Source organism: Triticum urartu, chromosome 4A (assembly GCF_056163025.1).
Source record: "Triticum urartu cultivar PI428250 chromosome 4A, HENAU_Tu73, whole genome shotgun sequence".
Classification (NCBI taxonomy): Eukaryota; Viridiplantae; Streptophyta; class Magnoliopsida; order Poales; family Poaceae; genus Triticum; species Triticum urartu.
Genome location: NC_141876.1, coordinates 549,834,646 through 549,845,192, shown reverse-complemented (window position 1 = coordinate 549,845,192; position 10,547 = coordinate 549,834,646). Strand labels below are relative to the sequence as shown.

The following is a 10,547-nucleotide window of genomic DNA, read 5'->3' as shown; positions in this document are numbered from 1 at the left end:
AGACATAAGTTAAACAAGTTTGCCTTAAGAAGGCTAGCACAAACTGGGATACAGATCGAAAGAGGCGCAGGCCTCCTACCTGGGATCCTCCTGAACTACTCCTGGTCGTCGTCAGCGTCCTGCACGTAGTAGTAGGCACCTCCAGAGTAGTAGTAGTCATCATCGACGGTGGCGTCTGGCTCCTGGACTCCAACGTCTGGTCGCAACAATCGGATATAGAAATGGGGAAAAGGGGGGAGCAAAGCAACCGTGAGTACTCATCCAAAGTACTCGCAAGCAAGGAGCTACACTACATATGCATTGGTATCAATGAAAGGGGGTAGTATATGTGGACTGAACTGCAGAATGCCGGAATAAGAGGGGGGATAGCTAGTCCTGCCGAAGACTACGCTTCTGGCCGCCTCCATCTTGCAACATGTAGAAGAGAGTAGATGGTAAGTTCACCAAGTAACATCGCATAGCATAATCCTACCCGGCGATCCTCCCCTCGTCGCCCTGTGAGAGAGCGATCACCGGGTTGTATCTAGCACTTGAAAGGGGGTATTTTATTAAGTATCTGGTTCTAGTTGTCATAAGGTCAAGGTACAACTCCGAGTCGTCCTTTTACCGAGGAACACGGCTATTCGAATAGATAAACTTCCCTGCAGGGGTGCACCACATTTCCCAACATGCTCGATCCCCTTTGGCCGGACACACTTTCCTGGGTCATGCCCGGCCTCGAAAGATCAACACGCGCAGCCCCACCTAGGCACAACAGAGAGGTCAGCACGCCGGTCTAAATCCTATGGCGCAGGGGTCTGGGCCCATCGCCCATTGCACACCTGCACGTTGCGTGGGCGGCCCGTAAGCAGACCTAGCCTCCCTAATACAAGAGCAGGCGTTCCAGTCCAATCCGGCGCCCGCCGCTCAGTCGCTGACGTCACGAAGGCTTCGACTGATACCACGATGTCGAGTGCTCACAACTGTTCCCGAGTAGTTGGTTAGTGCGTATAGGCCAGTGGCCAGACTCAGATCAAATACCAAGATCTCGTTAAGCGTGCTATTTTGAAATGACCGCGGACGCCGACCAGGGCCAGGCCCGCCTCTCTCCTAGGTGGTCTCAACCTGCCCTATCACTCCGCCACAAGTAACAATCGGGGGCCGTCGGGAACCCAGGCCCACCTCTACCTGTATGGAACCACCTGTCCCTTCATCCCCCACATCAGAATCACATGCGGGTACTCTACGAGCCGACCCGACTATAGTCACCACCTGTATAGTATGTATGTATGTATGTATGTATATACCTGTGATCACCTCCCGAGTGATCACGGCCCGATAGTATAGCATGGCAGACGGACAAGAATGTAGGGCCATTGATAATAAACTAGCATCCTATACTAAGCATTTAGGATTGCAGGTAAGGTATCAACAATAATAGCAAGGACAGGCTATGCATCATAATAGGATTAACGGAAAGCAGTAACATGCTACACTATTCTAATGCAAGCAGTAGAGAGAAGAATAGGCGATATCGGGTTGATCAGGGGGGCTTGCCTGATTGCTCTGACAAGTAGGGGTCGTCAACAACGTAGTCGATCGGGGCACCAGCAGCGGCGTCAGTTTCGTAGTCTACCGGAGAGAAGAGGGGGGAGAAACAATGAATACAATGCAAACAGATGCATAACGATGCATGACATGACAAGTAATGGTGCTAGGTGTGCCCTAACGCAGTAGGAGGTGACACCGGCGAAGGGGGAAAACATCCGGAAAAGTGTCCGCGGTGTTTCGCGCTTTCAGACAGATGAACCGGAGGGGGGAAGTTGCGTGTTCGCTATGCTAAGGATGTGTGGCGGACGAACGGGCTGCGTATTCGGATTCGTCTCGTCGTTCTGAGCAACTTTCATGTATAATACTTTTTCATCTAACATACGGATTATTTTCTATGAATTTTCAAAGGTTTAAACAATTTCTAAAATTTCTGGTTTTATTTTAGTTTGTTTTAATCCGAGTTGACCAAGTCAACTTTGACTAGTCAAAAGGGCAGGGAGTGGCCCACATGTCATAGGTTGTACCTAAACAAATAAATAAAAGTAATTTAATTGAAAGGGACCCACATGTCATCTACACATTACTAATCAAGTGATTTAATCTCTCCCTAATAATAAAGTACGGATTGAGTCTCTGGATTCACCGTCACAATAAGCTTCCTTCTTCTGATAAGTTTACGCTTTCAGTTTAAACAATTTTTTACATTAGCTCCCCGCAAAAAAATAAAAATAAAAAAAATTTACATTAGCCGTCGTCCGTCGCGGCCTACCCGGTCCAACACAATCAACCCGAGCAGGACTCTTTGTATTGAAAGCAACTCGAACAGTCCCTAAAAAAAAGCAACTCGAACAGGACTCTAAGCCACGTGATCAAATAGAGCCAAAAATCTGGCGGAGCATAAACAACGTTTCTGGGGTATTTTTTCTAAAAAGAATGTTTCGTGGGTACATCCAAAAAACATTAGTCGGACTGCCCACCAGCTCGTCCATCCCCACGCCCCGATACCTTTTTTTCGCCCAAGCAAATTGACGGTCACCGCCGCCGCACCTCTCGCCGCTGGCCACTGCCGCTGACGCCAACCTCCCCCAAGTCTCTGATGTCTCCACCGATAGCGCCGCTTCCGACCAATCCTACGAGGCCAGAGCGCCACCTCCGGGCTTCTCCCATCCCTGATCTGGAGAACCAACCTCTTCTCCTCCCTCCACCCCGATCTGGCAGCAACACCGGGAGATCGGCGCGGCGCGGCGCTGGCGAGGGGAGGCCCTGCAGATGAGACGATGGTGGAGGTAAGTAAAGTCGATGGAGCTTGGGCGCGGGATGGCCAAGGATGCTGTCGCTTGTGCTCCAATCCACTTGCCATCTGTAGCTCGTACTAGAATTGGTTCCGTACGCCAAAAAATCCCGTTGCAAAAAGGAGATCCGCATGCGATGCTGGACATGTCGTGCTACTCGATTTGATCCAAGCTACTTCAGCCGTGATTGATTTTGGTGGCGGACTGGGAGGAGACAAACAAGGATGGCAAAAACATTAAGATGAAATAGGAAAAACAAAGTTGTTAGGAAAACAGAAGCGCAACAAACAAAAACATTGATCTTGGACCAGCTCAGTGATCAAGGTAGTGTGATTTGCAGTTGATAATTCTTTTACCCAAAGCACTGACATGATCGAGACACTGGCTGTCCTGGTTGCCATATAACATGTGCATTATGGTTAGTCCAGTTGGGCTACACGGCTGTTTGAGGAAAACCATAAGCAATTGAGTTCTTTATCAGTAGTCATGCAGAATTAGTGTGAAATGTACAGTTTATTTTTCAAGATTATTTTGCAGTTGTACCATCAATTATTTGTTAATGTGCTTTTTCCAGTGGAAACAGTCGTTCGAAACGAGCAGCATACGATTGCTACAACCCAATTATCTTAGATTCTACCTTTGTCTGATGTTCTTAACCTTTATATGCTTCTTAGATACTACCTTTGTTTGATGTTCCTAACCTTTATATGCTTCAGTACAGAGAAATCTTTGGAACTTGACAAGCCAAGGTATGATAAGAGCAGATTATTACTTCGTTCTCGTCCAGCATCCTCTTTACGTATCAATATTCGAGCAGTAGTTATTCCATCATGTTACATTACTATTGCATTCATATTTTTATGACTAGCCAGCCCTTTCTATAGTTTTCTCAAAAACAAATATTCATGTGTTTTTATAGTAGTAAATTTTTTTGGGCGATGCAATGTAAGTTATGTTATTTCTATGCCTAAGTGCTATTATCAGCAATTGATTTTTCTGGCAAGGGAATGTTGAGATGATAGCTTGAGCCTCTGTGCCCACATTTTGAAAACTGTAGACTTATCTTTTACTAATTTTAAAATTGGTAAACTACACATCGACCCCTAGATACCTATCAAAATGCATCTGTTGATTCATTTAGCTGTATTATTGTTTGGTTCATGGAAACTGTCATTTTCTCCATCCGTAGACTTCGTAATTGGGCCTTTGTTAAAAGACGGCGTAAGGGCGAGTTGCGGGGATATTCACCGCAATATCTGCAAGCAGGAAACTACTTTGCTCACATACCCTTGAACTGGAACTACTAATTAGAAAATATGCATTTCATGTGTCATTTTGCCATTGAGCTAAATTATGTTATTTTCATTCGCCTCCCCTCTTCGAGCCGTCGCTGTATTGGGCCTCACACGGCTTCAAGGCTTGTTTAGGCATCTGTTGTAGAAGAAAATGCTTCTGTTTTTTTGTCGGTCGTCGGCATCGGGTTAGTCAGTTGTCCAATTTAGAAACATTATAACCGAGCACTTTTCCAGCCCTTTCAGGCCATCAGCGTTCCCGGCCATCCGATCGTCACTTTTGAGCATTTTGACCGTCAGATTAGCTCTGAATCGTCCGTACTCTGACTCCGTTCGCTAATAAGGATCGCTAATTGTTCTGGGCCGCTGCTCTGGTCACTTTTTTGGGCGTCAAAGGTTAAAGTGGGCCTAATGGGCCTGTAGCCCCCTCTCGTTCGCCTAACGCACCGCCTGGCTCCTCCCACTCCCACCCCGACCTCCTTTAATTCGCATCCTAGATCTCTCATCTCTCTCGCCGGCGAAACATCTTGCGCCGCCACCGATGCGTTCCGTTCTGCTTCCAGCCCCTCGCGGTTCCTCGGCCACTCCCGTCCTTCATGGTGGAACAAAGCCTCCGTCTTGGCCATGTCACCGTTGTCCACCTCCGGTATTCCCCTGAAGATGCAGTAGGGAGCTCCGCCTCGTGGCGGCGACGAGCTCCACTCTCTGACCGGCGGAGGCACTACACCAGTGCATCCTGGATCTGATTTTTTTCTACGAGTCCTTGGGCTCGCCATCACCAGACCGAGCACCCGATCCCATGCCATATCTATCGTCCTCGAGCGCGCCACACCGCCAGATTGAGCACCCTCCGTAGGTACTCGCGGACATCAGGGAAGTTTTGGCCAGGTTGTGCATCGCTTTTTCTGGACAGGTTAGCTAACCTGCACCTACCAATTTTGTACATCAGAAGAAATCTGAACCGCAGTTTTCATACTTGAGTAACTGAATTTTATTGATCCAAATGATAATATTGTAATCTGTACGGACTTCCTGTGACCAACTCATCTTCTATACAGACGTCCTGACTGGTTGTGATTCTGATCAGCGAGAAGAAAATATACAATTCATTGTTGCACTGTTAACGCTAGCATCAAGAGGTTGTTCATGTCATCAAAATGTGCAACAAGAATGAAAGTGCAACTACACTGCAGCTTCTTTCAGGTATGCAGAGTATGTCCTCTCATACACCCTCTGCTTAATTTGTCAATTATATCCTAAAGATATGTGTTCACCAGGTACAAAGAACATCTTATTGGGATAAAAAATATGTTCATCTTACCAGTGTTCGTTCCCTATTTTATTCTCTATGGAACCCTCTCCTTAATTAAGACATGGTATCCTTTAAAAGAAATGTAAGACATGGAAGGTTGAGTTTGTGGAAGTATCATCACAAATGATAGTGAGCAAATTGATATTGGCAACACGTAGACCAGAAAGCGTTCCAGCTGAGAAAGCTGCCCTTAGTTGTCAAAAATTTATTATTGTCTTTAATTAGTGCCAATAAAAATTGTCTTCTTACCGGAATCATTATATTTGGCATTCTCTTTCCTCTTAGGTTCATGCTGCCTACACATGCATCATATTCAGGGCATCTAGAAGTGCAAGTTGCAAGGTGTTCAGAATACATCATCAATAAATAAAAGGAACAGTCAGAGAGTAAAAGTCCCAGGACTGGTTAAGATATATTAACACGTTGATCATTTTGTAGTAAATTTTCTTCTCCTGCCCTGCAGTTTGTCCGTAACATTTCCCTTCTCTTGCACATATAAGAGACACCAGAAATAATTATTACCTTGCATATGCTCTTTTTTGCTTCATCCGCTCAAGTGAATTGGAAGAATTTTATATTATATGTAAGCATATTTATCTCTGAAATATCAATATGGTGTTGTATCACTTGACGATTCCATAACATACAACAACGTTGAAGTGTTACTTGCTCATATGTATGGTGTTAGCATTTCTATATTTTTATGGTTATTTCCCTATTTGTAGGAAACAATATTAAGTTTAATGCCAAGGTAACAAAACATGCATTATTATTTGGAATGAAGGCCCCCTTGATTCTTAAGATCTTTAGATGAGTGGTTGTTCAATATTTTGTGGGCCTTGATTTCTAGAATGGTCTTTTCGTTACATTATATTTTAGGATAAACAGTTGTTACATTTCTTGGGATCATGCAAGTTTAATGCTTGAAGTGATCTACATTTTTACCGTTATTGTTCAGGTACCCACCCATGTGTGCATTTAATTTACTGTAAATGCTTCCATTCCAACATCGATGTTATTTTGGCTAGGTGAAAGCAGATAGTGTATGCTCCATGGAGAGGTTCCTTTTGTTTTTTGGATCAGTGCACGCCATTAACTAATTGTGTGCCTACCTTCTTTGTGATAGTTTGATATTGGTTAGACTCAGTTCGAACACTTTATGCAAGTTTTATATATGATATGTAAGATGTTGTGTGACTTCTTTTTGTCAGCCCTACACCTCCTATCCTAGCTGGTGTACCAAGATGTTAATTAGAGAGTACTACTAAACATGCACTGCGTTATATATTAATTGGTTGCATGCCATGTTGAGAACTTGCTTTCTTAGTTCTGAATCCCGGGATTTCTTGCCTGGTTCTATTTGTTATGGGCAAGACGCGGACCCGTGTCACTTTTCCTCTAATATTTCTACCATTCTTTCATCAAGATGGATGGCCGCTGCAATACACGTCTTTATTTTCTGTACCTGCATGCTCTTGTTACGTGTGGCCAGATGTCCAAAACATTGCATCTCAGTGTTGGCCAGGGAATCCAGATTGTTGTTATATAGGTGATCTATATGATAGCTTCAAGATCAGCCTCAACAATTAATGGGAGGTTTATCCTACTAAGATATTCATGTGGAAAATGGAAAATATATTAGATATCCGAGTTTTGAATGCCAAAAGTATTAATTCCGAAGTTGTTTTCATTTGTGTAGGCTTACCCGAGTCAACCATCAATTTCAATAAGCTTGGAAATGCTACAATGGTTGTTTAGAGTAACTTTTGCATTGGTGTTATACTGTTGTACATTGGCGTGTAAAATATTTTGTGCTCTGATGGTTGTATTAAATCACCTTTATTTCCTCCTCTGTTCTATTGCAGTGTTCAGGGCTTCCTGAGAAATGACCAGAACCAATGTTCAGTGCAACTGTTTGATGGTCTCAAGGAAAGTGATGTTGAAGAATCAAGCGTGTTGCTCAATCATCATCCACTAATTATCTTGACCATGTTGTATGTCTTTTGAATTATTCAGTTAAAAGGTCATCGATTACTAAATTGTGTCTCAGGAACATGCGAATCCGAATTAAGGACATCAAATGAAAGAATATGAGCTTTCTCAACTATGCTATTACCAATGAATATTCAATTATTCCATTACTTAAGAAACAAACTTATACAAATATCTGTGTAAATTCCTATCATTTTGTTACCAAAATGAACGAGCATGGCAACGCGTGCCATCCATGATCTAGTTAACCTAACTATTCCTAGACTAATCTAACTGGGCCGGCCATACTGGGCACTAGCATGTTGGCCGAACATGCACGGGAGTGCATAGCGGCCATGGCCTACGGCGGCAGCTACAAGCAGTAGCCAAGAGCATCAACGGTAGGGATAGGAGCAGGAAGCAGCAGTAGTGGCGGCATGAGCAGCAGCAAAGCAGCAGGCGCGCGCAGCAAGCGATGAGGAGCAGCAGAACGCAGCAGCAAGGCGAGCGCCGGAGCAGCGCACGACAACGGTATGCAGCGGCAACAATGGGCGGGGGAGGCGCCCAGGGGGCGGCTACGAGCAGCGGGTGGCGCGGGGGCGGCCAGGGCGCACGCGCATGCGGCTGGACACGGCGAGGGGCGCGGCCATGGGCGGCTAAGCATGGCCGCGGGCATGGAGCTTCGAGCACGGCGGGATGCGCAGCCTACGGCATCAGATCGAAGGGGGGAACAGGGGGATATGGAGGAGAAGCTCACTGCGAACTTGGGGGCATGGCCGGGGAAGCCGGAGGTGGACCGGAGCGGCGGCAATCGACGGCGGACGACGGTGATGTACGCGGTGAAGATGTCATCAATGGCGAGCGCAAGGGACGGCTCCGCTCGATTCGGTGCTCGGGGTGGACGAAGTGGGCCGTGATGGTTCTCCAGGACGTCTTCTCAGGCGACGAGGCGCACGGTGGCCGCGGCTACAGGGACGGCCACGACGAGCGCGAGCTCGGGCGAGCTCCAAATCGAACGAGGGTGTGGAAGTGGGAGAGAATGGGGATTAGGGTTTGTCCTGGGGATTGGGCTCGGTCTTATCCTCTCCCAGGTGAGCTCCTGTAGCACCAGACGTCAAGCATCGCGCCACGGCGGCCGTGGATGGTTGACACGGGACCTCTCTGTCTCTCTGTACATGAGGTAGGGGAAAAGGCCCTAGATGGGCTGGTCGTGCTACTGTAGCACTGGGCCATAAGTGCATAGTGACATTTTCCTCTTTTTCCTTTTTATTAATTAGTTAGCTGTTGTTTGGCATTTAAATTAATTGCAAATGAGCTTAGTAAAATAGAAATCTTGTTTCATGACTCATATTGCAAAATTAGACATTGCCACATATAGATTGGCCTTAAAATAAAATAGTTTGTAATTTTATACAATTTAAAAAGCAATAAAAATATTGCTTTGTCCCCTGTTTTAATGGTTTTAGGGCATTTAAGTATTTTATTAAATGTTGGCTTCTCCCTGTAAAATACTAAGTGATTATTTGCAACATTACGAATATTTTTGTTTTACTATTTGAAGAAATATTATTTTAACTTTACTTTAAATTTTGAAGTTGAACTCGGATTGGATCAAAGTGAGGTTTAGCAAATTAATTGTGATGACATGGCATCATTAGTGTGTGATTATTGTAGATGAACTACTGGGGTGTTACAAAATGACACCGGTCCATGGGTTGTAGCCGGAGGCCCATGGGGGAGGCACCTGGAGCTGCTGCTGTTGTTGCTGACGGGACTGGCTGGTGCCCTGCTGCTGCTGCTGACCGCCGCGGCGGCCACCGCACCAGGGCCATTTAGCAGGAGGGGTGGGAGGGGCGGGCGGCCTGTACGGGAGCGGGAGCAGCCATGGCTGCTGGGGCGCCGGGTACGGTGCCTGGTGGCGCGGCTATGGCGGCGCGGCCGGGGCAGCAGGAGGCGTCGAGGGCCCGCCGCGAGTGGTGCCAGTGGCGAGAGTGGTGTGGATGACCCGTGCCTTCACCTGCTTCATCCGTCGCTCCTCCAAGCGGAGGTACGCAACGAACTTGGCGAAGGACGGGTTGGGGATGAGGATGAGGTTCGCCGCGGCGTTGCCGAAGTCCTCGTTGAGCCTGGCGGTGAGCGTGCTGAGGAGTAGGTCATCATCGATCTTCGCGCCAATATCGCGGAGCTCGTCAGCGAGAGTCTTGAGGCGGCGACAATAATCGCCGATGGAGGAATTGTCCTGGTGGCACCCAAAAAACTCTTGCTGCAAAAAAACGCAATGTTGGAGTTGATTGTCGGTGAAGAACCCGTTCAGCTTGGTCCACACGGCGCAGGCGTCATCACCGTCCTACACGACCGTCTGAAAGAGGTCCGGCGAGATGGTGAGGAAGAACCACCAGATGATTGTGGTGTCGATGGTGGACCAGTCATGGAACTCGGGGACGAGGCTGGAGTCGACGGAGCCGTCCACGTGGTCGACGAGATGGTACTCCCGGAACACGAGGGAGAAGTACACCTTCCACATGTAGTAGGAGGAGTCCGTCTGGGAGAGACGAACTGGCACCCGCTCGTAGATGTTCAGGTTGCGGATGTCGTTGACGCCGGGAGGGTTGGCATCGGCGAACAGGTTGGGGTTGGTGGACGTGGATGATGTGACGGACGACATGGCGGCGAAAGGTGGTGCAGCTAGGGTTCAGCGCTGGAGGGTTGGGTGGCGGCAGCGATCGGCTCGGGGTCGGCTCGGGTGATGGCAGCGGCGCGGAGGGGAACAACTGCGGGTGGGAGGGAAGGGGTCACGGCAGCGAGGGGCGGCGATGACAGGGGTGTGCGGTGGCACATAGGTGTGGCAGCTGCGGGTCGCGTCGGCAGGGAGGCGAGTAAGGGAGGCAGCGGCGGCGAGGGGCTGTGGGCGCGGCGGCAGGGAGGGAAGCGGCGGCGGTGGGCGCAGGAAGGTGCGCGGGCGGCGGCGCATGGGGATCGTGCAGCGGCGCGCGGCGGCGGCGGAAGCTAGGGTTAGAACCCGAAAAATGATACCATGTTAGATGTATGAATTACATGATGTATTGCTCATGTGCAAAGGCACGTATATATGATGTACAGAGGTGGGCCACGACCTCAAGTAAACAAGGAACTAGGAGGTGGGCCCAATAC

The 10,547-nt window shown here is 47.7% G+C and overlaps 1 protein-coding gene and 1 long non-coding RNA gene across 2 annotated transcripts; both read right to left on the bottom strand.

Annotated features, from left to right (window-relative positions):
• Positions 1 to 2,418: 2,418 nt before the first annotated feature.
• Positions 2,419 to 8,776, bottom strand: LOC147976556 (uncharacterized). The gene is made up of 2 exons (XR_015601582.1): positions 8,155 to 8,776; positions 2,419 to 3,026 (listed from the first exon to the last, which is right to left on the bottom strand). It is a non-coding gene; the product is annotated as an uncharacterized LOC147976556 (long non-coding RNA).
• Positions 8,777 to 9,321: 545 nt separating this feature from the next.
• On the bottom strand, positions 9,322 to 10,062 carry LOC147976555 (uncharacterized). The gene is made up of 2 exons (XM_087520900.1): positions 9,754 to 10,062; positions 9,322 to 9,660 (listed from the first exon to the last, which is right to left on the bottom strand). Exons 1-2 carry the CDS (start codon positions 10,060 to 10,062, stop codon positions 9,322 to 9,324), a joined length of 648 nt encoding a protein of 215 aa, XP_087377026.1.
• Positions 10,063 to 10,547: the final 485 nt, after the last annotated feature.

Bases quoted from the DNA above. Each gene is read 5' to 3' on its own strand.
- LOC147976555 (XM_087520900.1), bottom strand. From the start codon at position 10,062: ATGTCGTCCGTCACATCATCCACGTCCACCAACCCCAACCTGTTCGCC. The intron at 9,661-9,753 runs GTCGTGTAGGAC...GTTTTTTTGCAG, and splicing joins CGCCGGACCTCTTTCAGACG to CAAGAGTTTTTTGGGTGCCA.